A 26,196-nucleotide genomic window follows, 5' to 3' on the forward strand; every position below is an offset into this window, starting at 1 on the left:
AGAATATGCGGTTTATTTATTTATATTTATTTATTTATATCGTAAGGGGTGGCAGTAAGGGAGGCAGCTGCCCAGTCTCATTCTGAAGAAGGATCCATTTTTAGCAAGATTGAACGCCCTCTCCTTCATGGGGAATGTCAGCCCTCCAGCACCTTGCCCACTCTGTACTGCTGTTGGACAGTCTATATACAGAGATAGCTCTCAGTCCACCTCTTCTCTTTTGCCTGTGCTGTTTTTTCCATTCAGTGCCAGTGGAGTCCAGCCCTGCAGGGAAATAAACAAGAATGATAGAAAATGAATGGTTGGCAGGGACCACTTCATTCTCCTTTTCACTTCAAATTTTGCATCATTCATTAAATATTTCAACATGGTGGCAGTGCAGGCAGTTAAATGGTTTCATCCAATTAAATGAAACCAAACATTGCCCAAATGTATGCATCAGTTTTATGTGATGAATGTTTGACTTCTCATTCTTTTTCGGATATAGGTTTAGAAAAAAAAATGAATGTTTGCTGTTAGAAGCAGGAGTTGTGACAAAAGAACCTTACCTGGCCTTTGAACTTCCTTAGCTGCTTCACACTAAAAGTGACACAGATTTGTCTCTGAAACAACAGCAGAACTTCAGCTGAACATAAAGAAACAGCGCCTTGATAGTGGGAGAGTAGAAATTAGAAAGTGGTCAGCATACCATAGGAAATCCCACTTCTCTGTAACAACTTCTTTTCCAGGACTGAGCAAACCTTAAAAGCATGGGAAAGAACAGGGAGAGCAAAATCAGAAGCAAGCTGTTCCAGTGGCTCATTATAGTACAGAGACACTGTCACAGTTACTGTAAAAATACATATTTATCCAGTGGGAACATGAGGATAGTGAATCTACTGTTCCCCACTCCACCTGGTAGGAAAGGCTAGCCTCTTGTTCACCATGACCTGACATAAATGGCAGCTGTTGGTTAAGAGATTTATGTTATTTTTGAACCATACAGTTCACGCTCAGGAACATAAATGGCATTGACCTACTTATATTGTACAGGATGTTTGCGGATGGTGAGGCCAGGCTACCACATGAAATACAAAACATTGAGATCCTCACTTAGATAAGAAATTGAACCAAAGAGATTTGAAAATCTGCAATGATTCTTTGTAGCTGACAGCTGACTCTTGTCTGGAGCAATGTTGGTGAACACAAGAACATTCAAGTATACAAAATGAGAGAAAGCTCCAGCAGATTGCTCTCTCCTCTGGTGGACTAGAAAACACTATTCAAATGTCAGTAGACCAGCCGTGACTAGGTGAGCTGCAGTGCAATCAAGACAACAACAGCTACCACCAAGTATGGTTCCAAAGAGATTGGTCCGGTCTGATTTCAGGGAAATGCGAAGCTGAAATTTAAGTAGTCCAGCTGCAGTGCTATGACTAATTTTCCTCAATTTGGAATGCAGTTAGGGACAACAGTGTTAAATGCATTGGAAAATGCATCATATAGCCAGGAAGACGATTGGATCCACAGTCTCCTTAGGGATACTTAAATCTGACACCTCTGTTGTGGAATCTGAGATGACCTGTCACCTTAATTCCCCAAAACAGATGGTGGCAGAAGGCCACAGAAAAGGCATGTTCTGTTAAGAGAGTGCCCCAGGCCTGCTATAAAATTCTGATGTTGAAAAAGTTACATTGGTCTTCCTTTAGAACCCTTTCCTATTTACTATACATATATGTATATATATATGTATTTATTTAATGAGATGTCCACAGTTTCACATGCTATTAAAGCTGTGCCCCAGATAAACATGTTATGTTTACATTTGTATTCTCATTTAGTTTCTAATATTACATATTTGCTTTAACAGTTTCTATCTAGTAACTTGATGTTATTGAAAAATTTCCTGTATTGACCTCTAGAGCTCTGCTGCAAGTGACAATTTATATTGCGTAAATTAAAGTTATTTTCTCCAAAATGCATCACTTGATATACACATACACTGAACTTCCTCTCGCATAAAATGGCTTAGTCACTACCAGGGCATAATTTGTAATTACATACCTATCATTTATAAATAAGTTCATAACAACACATTCTAGTATTGCTTACTATGAGATGCTACTGAAAAAGTTCCTCTGTTGGAAAAATTAGATATTTTATTTTATAATTTGATTTATGTCCATTCTTTCCTGTATTGTCTATGTTACAAATATTGATAATGACTTCTCACCTTTTCCCAAAATAGCTTATTTCTTTAACTGATTATTATTAGGAACTTCACTGAAAAAGTTTTCTATACCCAATGTCACTATTCCAAATGTATTTTCTTCTCTATATCCTTGTGTATTCTTTCAAATATTCCAGTTTTATGAGGTATAGCTTCCCTCTATAAGAAAAGCTTTCTAATTTATCTGTAATTACTTCGATAAACCTAGCTTTTACAAATCCAGCCTCTACTAGAACAAGTTGCTGAAGATCATTCCAAGCTTTGCAATATCCAGCAAGGGAGATTCCACCTCCAAACCTCCCCATAGTGCTCTGTCACCTGAACAGTGAAGAAGTACATCTATCATTGCCTTCTGTTTATTTCCATGGAAACCACAACAGATACAAAGAGTACAATAACACTGTTTGATAGAGAAAACTGTCAGCTACAAAATGCTATTTTTTTCAATATAGTCACCACCATTTTTGCCAGTGATGAACAAGACCCTACATGCTGCACTCATAAAAATCTGCAACAGCAGAAATGACCCATTGTTTCACAGCCACTCTGATGGCATCATTGCTGCAATGTACTAACATGGGCTACGTTCCATAAACATTCACTGAGAGTTGACAAATGGTAAGGTTGCAATTTTTAATGGATGGAAGAATTCAATTCTATGTGGCCCTTTGCTTCACATGCACTTCCAAATCTGATGTCATGTTGTCAGATTGCCTGCTGCCATCTGTCACATGGCAACAAAGTGTAATGGAATATTGGAAGGAAGGTTTACCTTCCTCTGCCATATCACCAACATGTGCCTCTGACATCAAGGACCAACATAATAAAATAGGAGGCATTATTTTCTGAATAGCCCCTTATTTTCTGATATTCAGATGGAACCTACATGTTTCAGCTGGTGCCCATTGCCTGTTGTCCTGTCCATGGGCACCATTGCAAAGAGCCTGACTCTGTCCTCATTATACCCTCTGTTAAGGTTTTTATAAACATTGATTAGATCCTGTCATGTCTTCTCTTCTCCAGGCAGAACTGATCCAACTTCTCCATCTTTCCTCATATGTGAAATATGCCAGTCTATTCATCATATTTCTGGCCTTTCATTGGAGTATCTCCAATACATCCAAGTCTGTCTTGCAGCAAGGAGCTGAACTGCTCACAGGACTCCAGATGTGGCCTCCTTTTGCCTTGCACAGCCAAGAGTATCTTTAGCTTTGTTTATGGGAAGGGCTTGTTGCTGACTTATGCTCATTTTGGTGTCCTTGTTGTCTTTGACATTCCTTGCTAGATTCGGTTCCCTTGTGCTTTGGTTTTCCTAACCTAATTCCTATATGGTGAGACAATGGCACTGTATTCTTCCCATGCTATTCATCTCTGTTTGCACTTTCTGATTGCTTCCTTATTATGTTTGAGTTAGCCAGGAGCTCCTTGTTTATTCATGCAGACTTCTCTTTGTTGGGATGGATTACTCTTCAGCTTAGAGGAGGCAGTGCTTGAATATTTACAAGCTTCCTTTGGCCCCTCTTCCATCCAGGGCCTTATCCCATGGAATTCTTTCAACCTTACTGAAACCAAAGTCTACTCTTCTGAAGTCCAGCAGTTTTTTCATCATCCTCTCTGCCTCCAAATGATCCCTCCCTTGCCTGTGAGTTCAATGAACAGCAAAGCACCTCTCCTCTTTGTGTCCTTGTGACATTTGGGTAGGAAGATGGCACTGAAGTCCCCTAGGAACTTCCTGTATTACTGACTCCCTGGTGGGATGTGTCTCCAGCAGGTTCCAGTATAGTTGAAGTCCCCTATGAGAACTAGGGCCTGGAAACATGAGGCTGTTCCTAACTGTCTGTAGAGGTCATCATCCTTCTTCCTGACCAGACACCATATAGCAGACAGACTATAATGCATGAGTATTATACAACCTTTTGGCTTGCCTGGGCTGTGCTGAGTGAAAAGGAATTGTCTTGGGCTGCATATACATGGGTTGCACCAAAGTTAACACTTCCTAATTATTTCCACAGAAATTACAATTGACAGGAAGAACATAATAACACTATTTAATAGAGCAATTTCTCAACTACAAAACAATTTTTCAACATAGTCATCAGCATTAGATATACATTTTCACCAGAGCTTACTGGCTGCACTCATCAAAATTTGCACCAGCAGAGGTTACCCACTGCTACTGCCACCACTGCTTAAATGCACCACCTACCACCTTACTGTGCTCACATCCATTGTTTGCTCTCCACAGATGTTCAGCAAGCATTGATGAATGTCAATAGGTGCCAAACAATGGTGCCATTGTTTCCATGTGCAAGAATTCAGTGACACATCTTTGCTTCATAAACACTTCTACATCAAATGCCATCTTGTCAGATGCCCCCTCTGCTTCCATCTGTCATACAGCAACAAAATGTAATGGAATATTGTCAGAAAGGTTCAATCTCTACTTCCATCCCTCCAACATTGTGACATTGTGGGCCAATGGAGAAAATAGGAGACATTTCCTTTGGAGCAGCCCTCATAAAATATATAATATAGCTAAAGCATATAAGCAACAAGCCTTATTTTTATCAATATTTTTGTTTGAACAGAGAAGAAGGCCACAGAACCATAAAATTAATGGGATATTTAACACTGTTTTTCTGAACCTAATGCATCATCCTGGTTCAATGGAAGTGACTGCAATTCCTAGTGAGTTCCCAAGGTGTTTGTCAGAGCTTTCTAATGAAATTTTACTCTTTCTGTGCTTCATTCTGGAAAACAATTGGTCACAAATGTATGTAATGAGTAAGACAGCATTGTGAAGTGAGGGATGTCATTCTCTGGTAAGAGAGGTCTTACAGAAAGATGAAAGGGATATGATCCAGTTTTTCTTTGAGCTGAATATCTGGCTGCAACTCTACATATTCCATCTGAAAATTGGCAAGGAATGTATTCATATCAATAGAATGGGGCAGGGTGGCTGCAGGAAGGGCTGGACCATGCCATGTGTGGTCATGGGCTGTGGGTTGGACATGCCTGCAATGTCACTCTTACCTCTCTATTCTTTAATCCTTACCCGTAAGCCCTCAGTTAGTTTCTTATCATGAAGAATCTCATGGTATTTTCAATGGGCAATAAAATATTGGTAAGTGCAAAGAAATGCACATTGGAAAAACATCTCCATTTTATACAGTTGATGGGCAGCCATTAAATCCATGGACTGCAGTATTAACACAACCTTTCATCAAATCTTGAGAGAGATAACATAGAAGTATAAAACTACTGAGGAGAATGAAAAATTTAATGCAAAGTAAATAATTATTTCCGTCCAAGGAGAAATTAAATACATCACCACTACTTGCCTTGTTATGCATAATATTTCTATTATGAGAGGAAGGAATTGACAGGGAATCACAAAAAGAAAATATTTTTCAATAAGCTCATTTAAACTGTAAATCTCATGGTCAGAGAGTAAGCAAAATTGATCCTGAAGTGATTAAATCAAAGAAACATCTAGCAAACACTCCTGAACACAGTCATCTGTCCTACTATAAATCTGTAAACTCAAGATTTCCAGAATGTTGGAAGATACATAAAAGAATGTTATTTTTTACTTATATCCAGAGATGAAATGCAGCTTAATGAACACTTATTTTGGTTTGAGATGGCAATTCTATATCACATATTACTCTAAATTATGTTGCAAATGGAAGAAGTAGAGTAATCTGATTAAGTGCAGCCAACAGTAAAATCCACCTCTCATATCCAAAGTCTGTAAGTGGAGAGCTTTGTAAAAGGACAGCTGTCATTAGACTTCTGATGCCCTCAAGAAAAAGTTAAGGTATGCACCCAAATGTCACTCTGCTTGCCCAGTGAATGATTGTCCCTGCTGCCTCAGATTCACAGAGCATCCATGGCCTACAGTTAATAGTAGTTACTCTCATCCCTCAAGTCAGCGTTAGCTGAAATCCTCTCCCTAAGAATCTTCTCATATTATTTATAGGAGATTTATCCACATAGCTAGAGCAAGACCAAAAATTTCTAATTATATCTAGCATCATCACTTTCCAGTTTTCAGTTCGTTCAGTTTGCCAGACAATGCTTTGCCAAAAACAAGGTTTGCCAAAAATGCTTTGCCCAAAGACAGAGGAGGTATCTGTAGCATGTGCTGAGCAGACTCTATAAAAGATTCCTTGAAGCTCTGCTGTCCTGTCTGCAGAGAAAACTTCATGGTGAGTGCCTGTGACTTGCAGAAAGGGACAGTGTCCCTGCAGCCCACTGCTGTTCTGGTGTATATATCTATGTCTGCAAGCGTTTAAAGTCTGTGACATAAAGCACGTTTGTACTTAACTTAAACTGATTTGTGGAATTCTATGCAGTGGTAAGAAGGGTCTAACATTTCTGCTTTACAGCACTGATCATCTTCCAGCCAGCACAAGACCTACTTGTGTCACGAGAGGTAAGAGCCTAATTTACTCATGCTTAAGGGACAGTCAAAAAGATGGGGGATTTTTGCAGATCTGATTTTTTTTTTTTTTTTTTTTTTTTGGTAGTGGCATATTTCTGTGCAGTTGCATGGGCAGTTGACATAAGCCCATATATTCCTGTCCACTGCCCTGTTATGGTAAACACAGCACATTTATGGTTGAACAGGCTGGGCTGCTCATGGCAAGCAAGCTTTTCAAAGTGTATGTGCTGGAAGCTATTAGCCACTGTTGCCATGCCAGGAAATGCTTCCTGGGGATTCCTCATGTTTAATCGTGGATCAGTGAAGAAAATGATCTGTTCTGGCATGAAGTCTAACTAGACAAAGCCAGCCAACAGAACAACTAATAGCAAAATCTTACAGGTTTGCAATAAAATGTAGGAATTACTGTACAGAACATACACTGTATGTTGGCCAGAAATTGCTATGAAAATGCCTACCAGACCATACTGTGGAGCTATAATCTGCATGTGGTATTTGTATTAGGAAATCTGGTAAAAATGCCAAAAACAACTAACATACTTAAAAAAAACCTGTAGAGATATCTTTTTACTTTATGTCTGAAATTAAACAGAGTAAGATGGGGGCTCTGCATGCTATTAGGAATTGTGCAAAGTGTTGGCATTTGGTTGATTCATTTCAGCAACTAGAAGTTCTAACATAACATCCAAATATATTGCCTAACTTCCTAGGAACTCAGGTGTTTCCTATTACTAGAAATGCAGTGTTTCCTTGGAAACTCAATACTGCATTTCAATAACCACTTTGATACGTAAATTCTTGAACTGAAGCTGATGAATTTTTAATATAACTATTCTCTGATGATGCAATATTTTAACCTATTGAATTATCCATCCTTATCTACTATTTGCACTATACTATTTTCCAGAGGTAAATCTCTTGTAACTGGTTTCTGCTGTTGTCAATGAAATAACAGTGCAGATTGTTTAAGGTGAGATCCATACTGAAATTTAAGCATGAGATTAAACAGGAATTAAACTGCAACTTATAATGTATGTTCTCAGATGAAATATGGAAAAAGTCTTTGTTTAGATAGAGCAGATCTCTAAATTTTCCTGTATGATTGTTTTAGATCATTGACATTGCCTCCAATAAATTAACAACCAGAATTGTTTTTAAATAGGACCTAGTAAATCTCTCAATTTACACACAGAAAAAAGTTTTTTTGTAACACTTAAACACCTAAAGGAGACAAATTCGATAAGCAGAGCTCAGCTAGCACTGACTTGTATGGCTGATACCTCAGCTAACATTCAGAGTTTATGCAGAACTCAATTCCATAGTAGGAAATGTGTTGAACACATCTTACTCACACTTGATAATCAGAATCTATACTAAAAAATATGGAGACTGGAGTCCAAGCTTTCTTTAGCCTGAGGGGGTTTAACTTAGCCCCACTCATGTTTTTAGAAGATTGCCCTCACCGTGGGTTTGGAAAGCATTCTGTATCACAGGATGTTTCTACTGGAGCAAACGCGCCACTGTGCAACCAGGGATGCAACATCCATCAGTATTGCAAGAGGACAAGCAGGATGGATGTTGCTTGAAGAGATAGTTGTTTAGAATCTGCAGTGAGTGTTTCTAGTCCTATAACCAGCAAGACACACAGAAAGAGGAGCTGTACATCTTATTTCAAAGCCTGAATTTACAATGCAGGATTCCTTAAGAAACGTGGGGAGCAAACTCCAGCAAATGATTCAGAGCACCAGCAATAATCATAAAGCAATAGTTAGTCCTCAGAACACCTTCTAGATTCACCCACCTCTATTTTGTGTATAGGCCTGTATAGTTGTTAGTGTGGGCATTTTGGCTGGGTGACTCCACATGGGTGGTATGAATACACGCCTTACTATGATGCTTTATTTCTTTATTGGAACCCAGTGCTTGCTGAAGGACATAAATTATTTTTAAAAATGCTTTAATTTAAAAGTTGAGCTTATGAAATTACAGATGCTTTACTGATATTGATTTCATCAAAGTAGCCTGGTAGTATTCCTCCAGAACTACTCTTAATTAAAAATTTACTGGTGAAATCCAATCTGAACCTGCTTTGCACAGAAAAAAATGGACCATGGACAGATGTTATGAGAGTCTTCCCAGCCAAATAATTCTATGATGCAGTGTGGAATTCTATGATTCCAGAAAATTGAATGGCAACAGAAATTGTTGATTCATTTGGACAACATATCTGCTCTTCCATAGAGTTCTCTGCTGACAAGACCCTCCATAAAGTGCAGCCATGTCTTCAGATGCTGAGATGGCTGTCTTTGGGGAGGCAGCTCCTTACCTCCGAAAGTCAGAGAAGGAAAGAATTGAGGCCCAGAACAAGCCTTTTGATGCCAAGACATCTGTCTTTGTGGTGCATCCCAAAGAATCCTTTGTGAAAGGGACAATCCAAAGCAAAGAATCCGGGAAGGTCACCGTCAAGACTGAAGGTGGAGAAGTGAGTGAAAAGAAAGGCTGAGGGACGCCATTTGATTTCCACAGTGGTCTCTGAGCTGACATGCAGGGATTTGTCTTTTCTTTGGCAGACTCTGACCGTGAAGGAAGATCAAATCTTCTCCATGAACCCTCCCAAGTACGATAAAATTGAGGACATGGCCATGATGACCCACCTCCACGAACCCGCTGTGCTGTACAACCTCAAAGAGCGTTATGCAGCCTGGATGATCTACGTAAGTACCAGCAGCTCTCTTCCTTGGCTGGTAGCTGGGGAGGACTGCTGTGCCAGGCTGAGTGGAAGCCATCGTGCCGTGTCCCTTCCTCGCAGACCTACTCGGGCCTCTTCTGTGTCACTGTCAACCCCTACAAGTGGCTGCCGGTGTACAACCCGGAGGTGGTGTTGGCCTACCGAGGCAAAAAGCGCCAGGAGGCCCCTCCACACATCTTCTCCATCTCTGACAACGCCTATCAGTTCATGCTGACTGGTGAGTGGTACTCAAAGTAAATGTACTAAAAAGAATATTCCTGATAAATATGTTGATATTATTTTAACACTCAATCTGTGCTTTATTTCCATCAATTGTTTTTGGCTTGAACAGGTTTTTTTTTTTACATCATTACTTCTAGAAAGAAGCTATAGAACCACAGCTAACATGTTATGGGAAATAACAAGCAGGACTTATAAGTCAGGAAGTTATGAACTCTATCTGTTCTGTGAAAATTCTGCATCTGCTGCAAACGCAGTCTAAGTAGCAGAAAGTTAACAAAACTATCAAAATTAACAGAAATGAAAATTATTCTCTCTACTTCATGCAGGAGAAAATAGACTTTAACAGTGAAGTATGGAAAAAAAAACCACATCTGTTCAAAGTTCTTTAAAGTTTATGGAAAATTATTAATTTACAAGGACGATAAATTGAATAAACTATTCATAGTAAAGTAAAAAAAAAACAAACACTTTTTTTGTCAGTGGAATTTAAATTTATTGCACTAATTTTCAGTTTTGCTCTGTTCTCCATTTAAAAAATCTCTTTCCTTTTGCCTCTTTCACAGACCGTGAGAATCAGTCGATCCTGATCACGTAAGTACGCTCCCGCTCGGGTCCCTGCGGGGCTGCCCTGTGCCAGGGGACCTTCTCCCTGACCTCACGCTCTCTGCTTCTCTGTTTGGCTCGACAGCGGAGAATCCGGTGCAGGGAAGACTGTGAACACGAAACGTGTCATCCAGTACTTTGCAACAATTGCAGCTAGTGGGGAGAAGAAGAAGGAGGAGCAGTCTGGCAAAATGCAGGTGAGCTCCTACAATGGACAGACTAAAAACTCAGTCTTTAATTGCTATGTGGATCAAATAAGCACTGTAAATGAACAACTATCATCCTGTAGGGAACGCTTGAGGATCAGATCATCAGTGCCAACCCACTGCTGGAGGCCTTTGGAAATGCCAAGACTGTGAGGAATGACAACTCCTCACGCTTTGTAAGTTTGTGATGAGACATTTTGATATTCGTGGGTAAGCAAGAATATCAGAACAGGAGCTGTCACTTCAGAAGTGATGTGATAGGATGGATGTATTTCTTGAACTAATTGATTCCTCATACTTTTTTAAACAAAAACCTATCTAATTCTCTAATTAACTATGTAGTTGTTTTACACAGTTGAGTATTGTCTTTACATGAAGTATTTTACAGCTAATAAATGTGTAAAAAGAGGCATCATTAAAATATATGCAAATGTATTTATTATTGAGTATTTAGAATTTATATATATGTATATCTAAACACACCCCTAGTATCTGTCATGCAGACTGTTGATATAAAATTGTGTAAATTTTCTATAATGAAAAACTAGAATTTTGTATTTAATCAGTGAAATATTACTGTCACTTCTGTTAGATACAGTACTGGGCAGGTCAAGTAATTTAATTGTTCAGACCTTTATACGAGCTGAGGGATAGGACAAAAAAGTTTTTAAGACATCCTGTAGCAAACTGAACTGCTCTATGACATATTTGTAGCTCTTTTCATTCAAAGGGCTTATTAGTAGATAGGCTGTGAAATATCCTTGAAAAAATTGCAATGCCAATCCATGGTCCCAGCTTCAAATTCTAAATTCTGTGTACCTCCACTATTCAGAAGATAAATGCTACCTTCCATTTTCCATAAGATAAAAAAATAATAATAATTTTAACATTTATTCCATCAGTTCTTTTTCTATATCCATCTGAAGCATAAATGACAAAAGGCTGTTAATAATTTTCCCACTCCTCTGCAATCAGGGATATCCAGCAAAACTTGGCCTTTATCTTAGTTTTGACACTTTTTCCTGAATTTCATTCTTCTTTTGCTTGTGGTGGGATTTCTTTGGTTGTGTTTGTTTGGTAGCTTTTGGTTTCTTCTTCTGTTTGTTTGTTTGTTTGTTTGTTTCTATTTCTGTTTTAAGTGGGGACAAAACTCCAAAAAACAAATTCACAGAACTTCTTAGTTCAACATGTGCCCTCTGTGAATAATAGTGTCACAAGATTATGGTCTTTCCTAGTGAAATCTCAAGGCATATTTTTTCCCCTCAACAGGGTAAATTCATCAGAATCCACTTTGGTGCTACAGGCAAGCTGGCTTCTGCTGACATTGAAACTTGTAAGAGACTCTCCAGGCCTGATTGGTCATGTTCTTTCTGACTGTCCTTGCCTTTTTTGCTAAGTTTCTCATACCATTCTTGACAGATCTGCTGGAGAAGTCCAGGGTCACTTTCCAGCTCAAGGCTGAAAGAAGCTACCACATCTTTTATCAGATCATGTCCAACAAGAAGCCGGAGCTAATTGGTAGGAAGTAGCTTTTTTTTTAGTAAAGTCTTAACATAGTTAATATTTGTCTTCATTCTTATGCCCAGATATGTCCTATTCCCTCTTACAGACATGCTCCTCATAACTACCAACCCCTATGACTACCACTTTGTGAGTCAAGGCGAGATCACTGTTCCCAGCATTAATGATCAGGAGGAGCTTATGGCTACAGATGTAAGTTATACATAGAAATTTTAATTGATTTATTAATACATTTAATATACGTGGCGTTTACATTCACTGAATCTGTTGCCAGAGTGCGATTGACATCCTGGGCTTCACTGCTGATGAAAAGACTGCCATTTACAAGCTGACAGGGGCTGTCATGCACTATGGGAACTTGAAGTTCAAGCAGAAACAGCGAGAGGAGCAGGCAGAGCCAGATGGCACAGAAGGTACTACTAATATGGAGAGCTGCCAATAACAGAAATAGTTTCAGAACTGGCAGGTAGAAGTCAGGTATCTTGCTCCAATTCACTTTTATGAAGACATAAATCTCAGTTTCCACAGTAATCATATTTCTAAAATTTCCTTTAAGCTACTGTAAGTATTGCAGTTAAAGAACTTAAAGTACTTAGAGAAAATCCACAGTTCACTCATCACTGCCCCTGTATTACTCTTTTCCTCTGCATACAGTTGCAGACAAGGCTGCCTACCTGATGGGTTTGAACTCAGCAGACCTGCTCAAGGCCCTGTGCTACCCCCGCGTCAAGGTTGGGAATGAGTATGTGACCAAAGGTCAAACTGTACAGCAGGTAAGAAACAGATGATGACTGGGAACCTCTGGCATACTGTACTTCTTGCTCTGGGTGCTGTTCTGCTCCTGCTGCATTATTCTCTGTTTTAGGTGCACAACTCAGTTGGTGCTCTGGCAAAGGCTGTCTATGAGAAGATGTTCTTGTGGATGGTTGTTCGCATCAACCAGCAGCTGGACACCAAGCAGCCCAGGCAGTACTTCATTGGTGTCCTGGACATCGCTGGCTTTGAGATCTTTGATGTAAGAAAGTCAGAAATAACGTAAAATCTTTAAAGACCACTGCAGGTCATAAGAAACTGGAGATGTGTTGCTTTTATTCTGTTTTTTGAAAACATGCTGTTCACTTACAATTTCAAATAAAGGTCTGCATTTTATTGCAAGCAGCATATTTCCAGTTTTCTGGAAATGCTTGCCTTTTTGAATATGCCACAGCTTTTGAATATGTGACTGCTTTTTCTCCATCTCAAAGCACTTGCCTCAAATATTTTTCATGTAATAGTATTCTGAAGTACAAAGGGAAGAAATTGCATTGCTGCCTTTTATATAGTTGCCACAAATGTAGTTTCTCACTAGCTAGAGCTTATTATTAAAAAAAAAAAATCCACTGTCAAATAGCATACAACATCTAAATAGAAAGCTAAACCTAAGTCCCATACAAACTTGTCCTAACGCTTTGAAAAGAGGGCAGTACATACCCTTTGCTTTTGAAGACCTGTAATGTGATTCCAAGAGGAGGATGCTACTGACTTCCTTCAATGCAAGCACAGAAGGTGGGCAAGCATGGTTTGTATGAATTAGGGTAAAGAACCTGAGTGCAGGCTGGTATTGGCAAACATTTGTAACATCTAATATATTCTGTTAGTTCAGCAGGAAAATGTACATAATAGCAACAAAAAAACAGAAACAAAAAACAGAAAACAGATGTAAATTGAACATTATTAGGGATAAGATTACTAAATTATTTTGAAATTTGCTTTAAAAATAACAGGAACAAAATAAAACAAAAACAACAAAACAAAAAACAAAACAAAACAACAAAAAAAAACAAAACCCAGAGATCTTTAAACTGTAAAAAAAAAAACTTTAACTGGAGTTAGAACAGGAGTAAGCTCTACAGAGAGTACTTCACCTTGACAAGCAAATCTTATTTTTTGCACAGTTCAACAGCCTGGAGCAGCTCTGCATCAACTTCACCAATGAGAAACTGCAACAGTTTTTCAACCACCACATGTTTGTGCTGGAGCAAGAGGAGTACAAGAAGGAAGGCATTGAATGGGAGTTCATTGACTTTGGGATGGACTTGGCTGCCTGCATTGAGCTCATTGAAAAAGTACGTTCATTATATCTAAGATGGTTTTTGTTGTTTGTGGCAGAATTCCAGGGCTTTTCTTCAGCATCAGTTTTTTGCTCTACTTCAGAAAATAATTTTTAGGGAATGGCAATTTGGTTACAAATTAAGTACCATTAGAATATCCATGAAGTACATTAGTAAACATTTTTAAAAACAAACTGCAATTTCACTCATCTGCAAATAGAAGGATTAACATGTTTCATACATAAGTTGATATGCAGGATTTTTTGCAGCATATTTTAAAGTCTGCAAAGATAAAACAGTTTCTTTATAGAAACTCAAGCTCTTTTATTTTCAGTATTAGGATTATGATCTCAATATTAATGTTGTGATTTCACAAACACAATTTGTAAGTAAAACCAGAGGTGCACACAGAAAAAACGTATCGGATAAACAGAACTGAATAAATTCATTACTGTAAGACAACACTTTTTGAATAATATCCTCCTGTGCATTAATGAAAAGATAAGGATATCTCATCAAAATATGATTTCAGGAAGTATCTAAAGCATCTATTGATCTATTGAACAAATGTCAAATTTAATTAGACACCTTTATCTGTATCTTGTTAGCTAGAGAATGGCTTGATGCAAAAATAAATATCTACTTTTGATCCATTAGAGTTTTCAAAAAAATTTAGAAAAATCTGTGTGTCTCTTGTGATGAGATCTGTTCTGAAATGCAACAATTTCAGACACTATAAATTCACATTTTTTTCAGAAATGTATGTCCAAAGCTTAAAAAAACTCGGATCCTTTTCTCAAATTCCCATGCTTTACTCCAGTCTCCTTATGAAAGCAGATTTATATTTTATCTCTATTCTATTTACTGCTGTTCCTTTCAGCCCATGGGCATCTTCTCCATCCTGGAAGAGGAGTGCATGTTCCCCAAGGCAACTGACACCTCTTTCAAGAACAAGCTCTATGACCAGCATCTGGGCAAGTCCAACAACTTCCAGAAGCCCAAGCCTGCCAAAGGCAAGGCTGAGGCCCACTTCTCCTTGGTGCACTACGCTGGCACAGTGGACTACAACATCACTGGTTGGCTTGAGAAGAACAAGGACCCCCTGAATGAAACTGTCATTGGGTTGTACCAAAAGTCATCTGTGAAGACACTGGCCTTACTGTTTGCCTCTGCTGGTGGAGAGGCAGGTCAGTTCTTCTGAAATGTCAGCTCTTTGGTGTGCAGTGATTCTACAAAATTGCGGAATGATGAATTGGTCTGAAAAAAAATAAAAAATATTTTATTATCTTCACTTTATCAGAGGCTGGTGGTGGTGGTGGTGGCAAGAAGGGTGGTAAGAAGAAGGGGTCTTCTTTCCAGACTGTCTCAGCTCTTTTCCGGGTAAGTTTTTTGTTTGTTTGTTTGTTTTTAATATCTGCAAATTAGAATTAAACTAATTTTGCACCAGTTTCAGGCAAGTACATATTCATCATTAGGTGTGTGAACCTAAGAGTGAGAATCTAAGCTTTCCTTTAAACAAATACCAACTTGTGGTCCCACAGGAGAACTTAAATAAAAACCACTATGTATAAATTGCGCAGATGTTATTTCACTGCCTTTTCATCTTTATTTTCTGCTCACATTTATGATATGTTTCGAGTACTCTTCAGGTGACTCCCTGAATTTGTTTCAAAATTTCACCTATATTGTCTATGAAAAAATTTGTTTTACCTGTGATGTAGTAAAAATGTTTATATATTGTCTTAAAATTTTTCATTTCCTCCAGATTATGATTCAGAGATTTAAACGTTCTGTTAATAAGATTACATAGAAGATTTCATTACATTTAAAGTTTGGATCTGAAAGCTACATTATCCAAAGATTCATTATATTCTTTTCACCTATAAACAGAGTGTGTAGAAGTAAAAAAATTTAATCTAAGCTTCTAGTCATGATCCCACAGGAGAACTTAAATAAGCTGATGACCAACCTACGGAGTACTCACCCTCATTTTGTCCGCTGCATCATCCCAAATGAAACAAAAACACCGGGTAAGATGTTCCAGCAGAGACACTAAAGTCGTCTCCCTCGGTGGTGGAAACAGTGGCATTCATTTGTAAAATTAATTGTTAGGTGCCATGGAGCATGAACTGGTGCTGCACCAGCTGCGCTGTAACGGCGTGCTGGAGGGGATCAGGATTTGCAGGAAAGGATTCCCCAGCAGGGTCCTCTATGCAGACTTCAAACAGAGGTAAGAGCACTCTGCCTGTTAGCATGACTGTAAGTAATGTCGAGATTTGGGAAGAATGGCCTTAGCTTTCTCTTTTGCTTGTCCCAGGTACAAGGTGCTTAATGCCAGTGCCATCCCCGAGGGACAGTTCATTGATAGCAAGAAAGCTTCTGAGAAGCTTCTTGGGTCAATTGATGTGGACCACACCCAGTACAAATTTGGTCACACCAAGGTACCAACTCTCCTCAACTCAGTCCCTGTATCTGTGTTTTGTTCTCCCTGACAGTGATGCACTGCAATGTTCTGTTTCTCCAGGTGTTCTTCAAAGCTGGGCTGCTGGGACTCCTGGAGGAGATGAGGGATGAGAAGCTGGCACAGCTCATCACTCGCACACAGGCCAGGTGCAGGGGCTTCCTGATGAGAGTGGAGTACCAGAGAATGGTGGAGAGGAGGTAGGTGTTCCCCATCTTCACTTAAAGGCACTTTGGGGAAAGTCCTAGTGATCATATCACACAAAATAATCAAATGTGCATTTTAATTATGCTTCAGAGAGTCCATCTTCTGCATCCAGTACAACGTTCGTGCATTCATGAATGTCAAGCACTGGCCCTGGATGAAGCTGTTCTTCAAGATCAAGCCCCTGCTGAAGAGTGCAGAGTCTGAGAAGGAGATGGCCAACATGAAGGAAGAGTTTGAGAAGACCAAGGAAGAGCTTGCAAAGTCTGAGGCCAAGAGGAAGGAGCTGGAGGAGAAAATGGTGTCCCTGCTGCAAGAGAAAAATGATCTGCAGCTCCAAGTGCAGGCTGTGAGTATTGCCATTTATTTTCCATCCAGAAAAAGGGTGTGTAAAGTCAGATTGCTCTTTCCCAAGATGACATCCAGATTATAGATGATGAAATGTCAGCTATTTAGTGAGGTAGGCATCATATTGATTGTGAAGTTGAATAAATTTTTGTCTGGCAATAGCCTGGTGGCCTCTGATATTCACTGCAAAGTAAAACGTAACTTGAGATGTGAGTCAGTTCTCTTGCTTTATGTGGAAGAAGACATCTACAGCTAGTCAACATGAGATACTCAGTGAGTCTTGCAAGATATAGATCGGTCTCACCGCGATCTAAGGTATACCATGAATTCTTTCTAAATATTAAATTTTAGAGTTCAAACTGACGTTTGCAAATTCAGCTGCTCCATAACTAGTGGTTATTCATTTACTGAGAAGTGGGGAAGTATATTTTTAAATTTGCTTCAGTCCAAGAAGAAATGAATACGGAGCTCCCGTTTCTGAAAAAGTCTCATCTCCCAGGATTGTTGAAAGGTGTTTCACTATGCGCAGGAGAGTTCAGTAATCCCTGATAAAGTGAAAGGAAGCACCCTAATACAGGCAGATTTTGGAAAGGTGAAAAAGCTCATGTTTCCTTTAGTTATGTAATTTTTATTGTTCAGTTAGAAAACTGAATATCTATAACATATTTTTTCTCAGTCTAAATGAGAACACCAGTTTTGAATGTCTTACTAGTAAAGAGGTCTGCAGCTATTTAGTAGAAAGCTATCCCAGTAAAATATCAAAGCCTGAAAGAATATAGAGCAACCTTAAATCAGCATTAAAAACTCCAGACACAGTGGTTAGAAATTCAAGTATGCCACTATAAGGTGTGCAATAATTCTAATGAGTGTAGAAGAGTGACATTCTTCTTTATCTAGCATTCTAAAGAACAGTATCATTACCTCCCATCAATTACGAAAGGGAAGCTGATTACCATGTTTGTAACTTGTAAATTTTCTGAGATAAAAGATAAAAAAAAAAAAATATATAGTAGCTATTAAAATTACAGAAAAGAAAGATATCTTGTATCTCCCCATAGGAAGCAGATAGCTTGGCTGATGCTGAGGAAAGATGTGACCAGCTCATCAAAACCAAAATCCAGCTGGAAGCCAAAATTAAGGAAGTGACAGAACGGGCTGAGGATGAGGAGGAAATTAATGCTGAGCTGACAGCCAAGAAGAGGAAACTGGAGGATGAATGCTCAGAGCTGAAGAAAGATATAGATGACCTGGAGTTAACGTTGGCCAAGGTTGAGAAGGAAAAGCATGCCACTGAAAACAAGGTACGAGGCAGAAGTTGTCGCTCACACTCCAATAAAGAACATTTTGTGTTTTTGTGCTTTTGGAATTACAGAATGTCTTGAGTTGGACAAGACTCAAGAGGGTTGTAAGTCCAAATGTTACAGGAGTCTTGAACCTACTTGCTTTAATTATACTTGCTCCCTTCTTCTGAAAGGTGAAAAACCTTACAGAGGAAATGGCAGCCCTGGATGAGAACATTGCCAAGCTGACAAAAGAGAAGAAAGCCCTCCAAGAGGCCCATCAGCAGACACTGGATGACCTGCAGGCTGAAGAGGACAAAGTCAATACGCTGACCAAAGCTAAAACCAAGCTGGAGCAGCAAGTGGATGATGTAAGAACAAAAGCATATGGCTATTATATATGGCTATTATATATATGAACATGGCTGGCAGAGCACTGATAATCCCATTCTGTTTAGCTGGAAGGGTCCCTGGAGCAAGAGAAGAAGCTGCGCATGGACCTTGAGAGAGCAAAGAGGAAACTTGAAGGAGACCTGAAGTTGGCCCATGATAGCATAATGGATTTGGAAAATGATAAGCAGCAACTGGATGAGAAACTGAAGAAGTAAGTGAAGTTGTGGGACACCTGAGTGCTGGGCAGGTGCACGTAGGAGGTTTTGTTCAGGTGTTAACACAGTTTGTTTTGTGCAAAAGGAAAGACTTTGAAATCAGCCAAATCCAGAGCAAAATTGAGGATGAGCAAGCCCTGGGCATGCAGTTGCAGAAGAAGATCAAGGAGCTGCAGGCAAGTCTCTGGTCCTTCCCTTCTGGCCTTCAGAAAACATCTGAAGGAGAAGGACATGGGTGTGAAGGGTCCCTGATGCTCCCCAGGCCCGTATTGAGGAACTGGAGGAGGAAATCGAGGCAGAGCGAACCTCTCGGGCCAAAGCAGAGAAGCACCGAGCTGACCTCTCCAGGGAGCTGGAGGAGATCAGTGAGCGGCTGGAGGAAGCAGGAGGGGCTACGGCAGCTCAGATCGATATGAACAAGAAGCGTGAGGCAGAATTTCAGAAGATGCGCCGTGACCTGGAAGAGGCCACGCTGCAGCACGAAGCCACGGCTGCCGCCCTGCGGAAGAAGCATGCAGACAGCACAGCGGAGCTTGGGGAGCAGATCGACAACCTGCAACGAGTCAAGCAGAAGCTGGAGAAGGAGAAGAGTGAGCTGAAGATGGAGATTGATGACTTGGCCAGCAACATGGAGTCTGTCTCCAAAGCCAAGGTATAGTACAGGTCTTACAGAGTGTGTGCGCACAGGAGCAGTCTGTACCTTGCTTCTCTTGAAGACTTAGCAGACCATCACAAAGTAGTATTAGTTTTCTTTGAATAACAGTGACCCAGCTTGTATTGTCTATGTTTATGTGTAGGCAAGTCTGGAGAAGACATGCCGAGCATTGGAAGATCAGCTGAGTGAGATTAAGACAAAAGAAGAGGAGCATCAACGGATGATCAATGATCTTAATGCTCAAAGAGCTCGTCTGCAGACAGAATCAGGTGAGACATTTCACAACTCTGATGTTTCACAGAATCACAGAATCACAGAATCACAGAATTGTAAGGGTTGGAAGGGACCTCCAGAGATCATCGAGTCCAACCCCCCTGCCAAAGCAGGTTCCCTACAGTAGGTCGCACAGGTAGGCATCCAGGCAGGTCTTGAACATCTCCAGAGAAGGAGACTCCACCACCTCCCTGGGCAGCCTGTTCCAGTGCTCCGTCACCCTCACTGTAAAGAAGTTCTTGCGCACATTTGTGCGGAACTTCCTATGCTGCAGTTTCCAGACGTTTCCCCTTGTCCTGTCTCCACTCACCACTGAAAACAGTCTGGCCTCGCCATTCTGCCCCCCACACCTTAGATATTTATAGACCTGGATCAGGTCCCCTCTCAGTCTCCTTTTCTCAAGGCTGAACAGACCCAGTTCACTCAGCCTTTCCTCGTAGGAGAGATGCTCCAGGCCCTTCACCATCTTCGTGGCCCTCCGCTGGACTCTTTCCAAGAGATCCTTGTCTTTTTTGTACTGGGGAGCCCAGAACTGGACACAGTACTCCAGATGAGGTCTTACCAGGGCAGAGTAGAGGGGGAGGATCACCTCCTTCGACCTGCTGGACACGCTCTTTTTAATGCACCCTAGTAAGCCATTGGCCTTTTTGGCCATAAGGGCACACTGCTGGCTCATGGCCAACCTGTCGTCCACCAGGACACCCAGGTCCCTCTCCGCAGAGCTCCCCTCCAGCAGGTCATCCCCCAACCTGTACAGGTGCATGGAATTATTCCTCCCCAGATGCAAGACTCTACACTTGCTTTTGTTAAACCTCATCCGGTTTTTTCTGCCCAGCTCTCCAGCCTATCCAGGTCTTGCTGAATGGCAACACAGCCTTCAGGCGTGTCAGCCAATCCTCCCAACTTCGTATCATCAGCAAACTTGCTGAGGGTGGCCATTATCCCCTCATCAAGGTCATTGATGAAGATGTTGAACAAGACCGGACCCAGTACAGACCCCTGAGGAACACCACTGCTTACAGGTCTCCAACCGGACTCTGCACCACCAACAACGACCCTCTGTGCTCTGCCAGTCAGCCAGTTCTCAACCCACCTCACTGTCCACTCATCTATCCCACATTTCCTCAGCTTTGTTATAAGGATGTCGTGGGGGACGGTATCAAATGCCTTGCTGAAATCAAGGTAGACTACATCCACTGCTTTCCCCCTATCCACCCAGCCAGAGACAACATCATAGAAGGCTACCAGGTTGGTCAAGCACGACCTCCCCCTTGTGAACCCGTGCTGACTACTCCTGATAACCTCCTCTTCTTCCAGTTGTCTGGAGATGACATCCAATACAAGCTGTTCCATCACCTTTCCAGGGACAGAGGTGAGGCTGACTGGCCTATAATTGCCTGGGTCTTCCTTCTTGCCTATTTTGAAGACCGGGGTGACGTTGGCTATCTTCCAGTCTTCAGGCACCTCCCCCGTCCTCCAAGACTTCTCAAAGATGACAGAAAGCGGTTCAGCAATCACCTCTGCCAGCTCCCTCAGCACCCGTGGATGAATCCCATCGGGTCCCATGGATTTGTGAACATTGGTGTTGCCTAGGCGCTCTCGGACCACCTCTTCCCTGACCGAAGGGAGGTCTTCCATTCCCAAGATCCTCTCACTAACCTCCAGGGTCTCAGATTCCCGAGGGGGAGCTTTTTCACTGAAAACAGAAGCAAAGAAGGCATTCAGTATCTCCGCCTTCTCAGCATCCCCCGTTACCAGAACACCCCCGTCACTTAGCAGGGGAGCCACATTCTCCCTAGTCTTCCTTTTACTGTTAATGTACTTGAAAAAACCTTTTTTATTATCTTTTATCCCCTTTGCCAGATTTAATTCCAGGCAGGCTTTAGCCTTCCTTGTCGCATCCCTGCAGACCCTGACAACATTCCTGTATTCTTCCCAAGTAGTCAGACCCTTTTTCCACATTTCATGGGCCTTCTTCTTTCCTTTGAGTTTGTGCATGAGCTCCTTGCTCATCCACACAGGTCTTCTGCCACCCTTTCCCGATTTCTTCCTCACAGGGACGCACTGATCTTGAGCTTGGAAGAAGAGCTGCTTAAATGTCGACCAGCTCACACAGGCCCCCTTGCCTTCGAACACCCTAGCCCATGAGACAGCTCCAAGTAGGCCCCGGAAGAGATCGAAGTTGGCTCGCCTAAAGTCCAGGATAGCAATCCTACTTTTTGCTTTACTTCTTCCACTCAGGATCTTGAACTCCACCATCTCGTGGTCACTACAACCCAAGCTGCCCCCGACCTTTACTTCCCTGACAAGCCCTTCTCTATTAGTGAGAATAAGGTCCAGCAGTACCCCTTGCCTTGTCGATTCCTCAACCACCTGCATCAGGAAGCTGTCTTCAACACATTGCAGGAACCGTCTGGACCGCGCATGCCTGGCCACATTGCTTTTCCAGCAAATATCTGGATAATTGAAGTCCCCCATAAGCACCAGCGCCTGGGATCGTGACGCTGCTTCCAATTGTTTGTGGAAGGCCTCATCAACCTCCTCCTCCTGATCAGGGGGCCTGTAGCACACACCCACAACAGTGTCAGCCATACCAGCCCGCCCCTTGATTCTTACCCACAAGCTCTCCACTGCTACACCACTCTCCCCCAGGTGGAGTTCAATACATTCAAGCTGCTCTCTTACATAAAGAGCAACTCCACCACCCCGCCTCACCAGCCGATCTTTCCTAAAAAGCACATAGCCCTCCATGACAACATTCCAGTCATGCGAGCTGTCCCACCACGTCTCTGTGATCGCAATGAGATCATAGCCATGTGACCGCACGCAGATCTCCAACTCTTCCTGTTTATTTCCCATACTGCGCGCATTAGTGTATAGACACTTCAGGGAGGCAGCATTCCCCTGCCACACTCCATCCCTTTGAACTCCACCCTTGTCACCCATCAAGTTCACTTTTGAACCTTGAACTACCTGAACCTCAGCAGTCCTCATTTTGTCCCCTTCCCCCTTCTTACCTAGTTTAAAGACCTGTCAATGTTTCCTTGTACAGTATAAGAGAGTTGTAGTAGGAGGACTTTTCTGTCTTTTGAGGATAAAATATATGGAAAAAGATTTTAGTTTCTGTAAGCTCTCCCAAATGTAATGTCTTAGAGCCGTAACTGTCCACAGCACTGTAATCAGTGGCAGTTAAAAGCCAATGTATCTACAAACTCTCCCAGGTGAATACTCACGCCAGGTGGAGGAGAAAGATGCTCTCATTTCTCAGCTGTCTCGAGGCAAGCAGGCATTCACCCAACAGATTGAGGAACTCAAGAGGCATCTGGAGGAGGAGATAAAGGTGAGGAGGTTTTCCAAAACTCTGCCTCATCTTGTAGGTCCTCTTGACCAAGAGGTGCTTCAGACAAACATATTATGATGGAAGCAGTATGATGACATAGAGGAAAATTGTATGTCTTCCCATGTTGGCTCTGCTGCTCATTCACTGTCATCTTTTCTCTAATATTTTTATGAATGCTGGACACTTCTTTCTCCATTGAAAAGACTGTTTTAATTTCAGAAAGAAACAATTTTTGAAAACATTTCAGTTGGGAAATTTTCATTCATTTTTCAAACACTCTTGTTACTGTAGGCCAAGAACGCCCTGGCCCATGGCTTGCAGTCTGCCCGCCATGACTGTGACTTGCTCCGGGAACAATACGAGGAGGAGCAGGAAGCCAAGGGTGAGCTGCAGCGTGCCCTGTCCAAGGCCAACAGTGAAGTGGCCCAGTGGAGAACCAAATATGAGACAGATGCTATACAGCGCACAGAGGAGCTGGAGGAGGCCAAGTATGTGGGGAGAGTGGGGAAGGCTGGCAGAAAGTTATAACAGAAAATTGAAAGTACACACCCTGAAGTATTGCCAGGGAGAAGCCAATGTCGTGCTTTGGGATGGATGGCAAGAGGAGGGAAAATGCATCCTTTAATGTGTGTGGACTCGAAAATGAAAATATGCACGGAAGGCAGAAAATGGCAGTCTGAGAACTAAGGGTTGTAGATTACAGACTATGGAGTGGTTAGGTGCACTGTTAAGAAAAGCAAGAGAGTAAGATGTACTCTTTGTTTGCTGACTGTGGTATGCGCTTTATTCTTCCCAGGAAGAAGCTGGCACAGCGCCTGCAGGAGGCAGAGGAACACGTTGAAGCCGTGAATGCCAAATGTGCTTCCCTGGAAAAGACAAAGCAGAGGCTGCAGAATGAGGTGGAGGACCTGATGATCGACGTGGAGCGAGCAAATGCTGCCTGCGCAGCTCTGGACAAGAAGCAAAAGAACTTTGACAAGGTATTCTGGGCTCCAGGCCTGTGTTTCCTGGGCACACAATGATTGTCGCATCCGAACTCACGATCTGTTTTTCCTCAGATCCTGGCGGAGTGGAAGCAGAAGTACGAGGAAACGCAGGCTGAGCTGGAGGCCTCCCAGAAGGAGTCTCGCTCCCTCAGCACAGAGCTGTTCAAGATGAAGAATGCCTATGAGGAGTCCCTGGACCACCTGGAAACGCTGAAGCGTGAGAACAAGAACTTGCAGCGTAAGTCGCTCAGCCTTTCCTGCTGGCAGGGCTTTCTCAGAAGCTCTCCTGCCCACCTCTCCACCTGGATCTGTGCCTGCAGTGATGGGAGCAGACCTGTTATGCTGGGGTCACAAGGCCTTTCCCTCTATGCTCTATACCTGACCATGTGAATGTTCATTCTTCTCTACAGAGGAGATTTCTGACCTCACGGAGCAGATTGCAGAGGGAGGAAAGGCGATTCATGAGCTGGAGAAAGTCAAGAAGCAGATTGAGCAGGAGAAGTCTGAAATCCAGGCTGCCTTGGAGGAAGCTGAGGTACATGCTCATAATCACTGATTTAGCATGTGGAGTCCTGTTTAACAGTGTGAAAGATAAAAGCATAGAGCAAATGTTATTGCTCTGTTTGTACTGGGTCTGAAGGTCTAGCATTGGTACACCTATCATGCTGAGTATAATAGTGCCTTTCCATTTCTTTCCTGTGAGATAATTTGGAAGAAAACTGTAAGAAAAACATATTTTTGTTATTATTCAGGCCTCCCTGGAACATGAAGAGGGGAAGATTCTGCGCCTTCAGCTGGAGCTCAACCAGGTCAAATCTGAGATTGACAGAAAGATAGCAGAGAAAGATGAGGAAATTGACCAGCTGAAGAGAAACCACCTCAGAATTGTGGAGTCCATGCAGAGCACCCTAGATGCTGAGATCAGGAGCAGGAATGAAGCCCTGAGACTGAAGAAGAAGATGGAGGGAGACCTGAATGAAATGGAGGTCCAGCTGAGCCATGCCAACCGTGTTGCTGCAGAGGCACAGAAGAACCTGAGAAACACACAAGGAGTGCTCAAAGTATGTCTGAACCAAAGATGTGCTCACCATTTTCTTACATTGATAAAAGTTTTACTGTCTTCTATCAGCTCCACAGTGATGTGAAAATAGGAAATAAGAAAATAGGAGGAACGTGCCTCACAATGTCTCATATCTCCAACCAGGATACCCAGATACATTTGGACGATGCTCTCAGGACACAGGAGGACCTGAAGGAGCAGGTGGCCATGGTGGAGCGCAGAGCAAACCTGCTGCAGGCTGAGGTTGAGGAGCTACGGGCAGCCCTGGAGCAGACAGAGAGGTCAAGGAAAGTGGCTGAGCAGGAACTTCTGGATGCAAGTGAGCGTGTGCAGCTCCTCCATACTCAGGCAAGTCCATGGGTTGAAAGCATCTCTAATGGTTAAATCTATTTTAATTTTTTAATAAATACAAAACTTCAACAGACCTCTACCATTACTATTATCAGCAAGGGTCATTCTTTGTATAAAAAAACAATAGAATTCTATGTGAAAGCAGGGAAATGGTATTTTACTGAAAATAAGTGATGACATATATGTATATGATATATATGCCATGTGGTTTTTCTTCAACAGAACACCAGCTTGATCAACACCAAGAAGAAGCTAGAATCAGACATTTCCCAAATTCAGAGTGAGATGGAGGATACCATCCAGGAAGCCCGCAATGCTGAAGAGAAGGCCAAGAAGGCCATCACCGATGTGAGTTGGGGCATGCCTTCACTGCTGATGGTGGATGCATTCTCCCCAAATATCTCCAGTCACAAAGGGATTATTTCTCCTCCAGGCGGCCATGATGGCAGAAGAGCTGAAGAAGGAGCAGGACACCAGTGCCCACCTGGAGAGGATGAAGAAGAACCTGGACCAGACGGTGAAGGACCTGCAGCTCCGTCTGGATGAGGCAGAGCAGCTGGCCCTGAAGGGAGGCAAGAAGCAA

The 26,196-nt window shown here is 41.9% G+C and overlaps 1 protein-coding gene across 1 annotated transcript; it reads left to right on the plus strand.

The window, feature by feature from the left end:
* Positions 1-8,934: 8,934 nt before the first annotated feature.
* On the plus strand, positions 8,935-26,193 carry LOC122170535 (myosin heavy chain, skeletal muscle, adult-like; the record flags this gene model as incomplete). The annotated part of the gene is made up of 35 exons (XM_042837473.1): positions 8,935-9,138; positions 9,227-9,370; positions 9,466-9,622; positions 10,191-10,218; positions 10,316-10,427; positions 10,520-10,612; positions 11,706-11,769; positions 11,856-11,954; positions 12,046-12,149; positions 12,232-12,370; positions 12,612-12,730; positions 12,823-12,972; positions 13,892-14,062; positions 14,928-15,234; positions 15,348-15,427; positions 15,990-16,077; positions 16,160-16,277; positions 16,365-16,488; positions 16,572-16,708; positions 16,806-17,061; positions 18,119-18,361; positions 18,535-18,711; positions 18,799-18,944; positions 19,034-19,124; positions 19,211-19,600; positions 19,746-19,872; positions 23,098-23,216; positions 23,508-23,704; positions 24,013-24,196; positions 24,275-24,440; positions 24,613-24,737; positions 24,955-25,263; positions 25,407-25,610; positions 25,836-25,961; positions 26,047-26,193. Coding segments are annotated over exons 1-35 (5,445 nt in total), but the record flags the coding sequence as incomplete, so codon positions are not given.
* Between the last annotated feature and the right edge of the window lie 3 nt (positions 26,194-26,196).

Source organism: Centrocercus urophasianus, unplaced genomic scaffold (assembly GCF_019232065.1).
Source record: "Centrocercus urophasianus isolate 14NV4802_14NV808 unplaced genomic scaffold, USGS_Curo_1.0 seq_706, whole genome shotgun sequence".
Classification (NCBI taxonomy): Eukaryota; Metazoa; Chordata; class Aves; order Galliformes; family Phasianidae; genus Centrocercus; species Centrocercus urophasianus.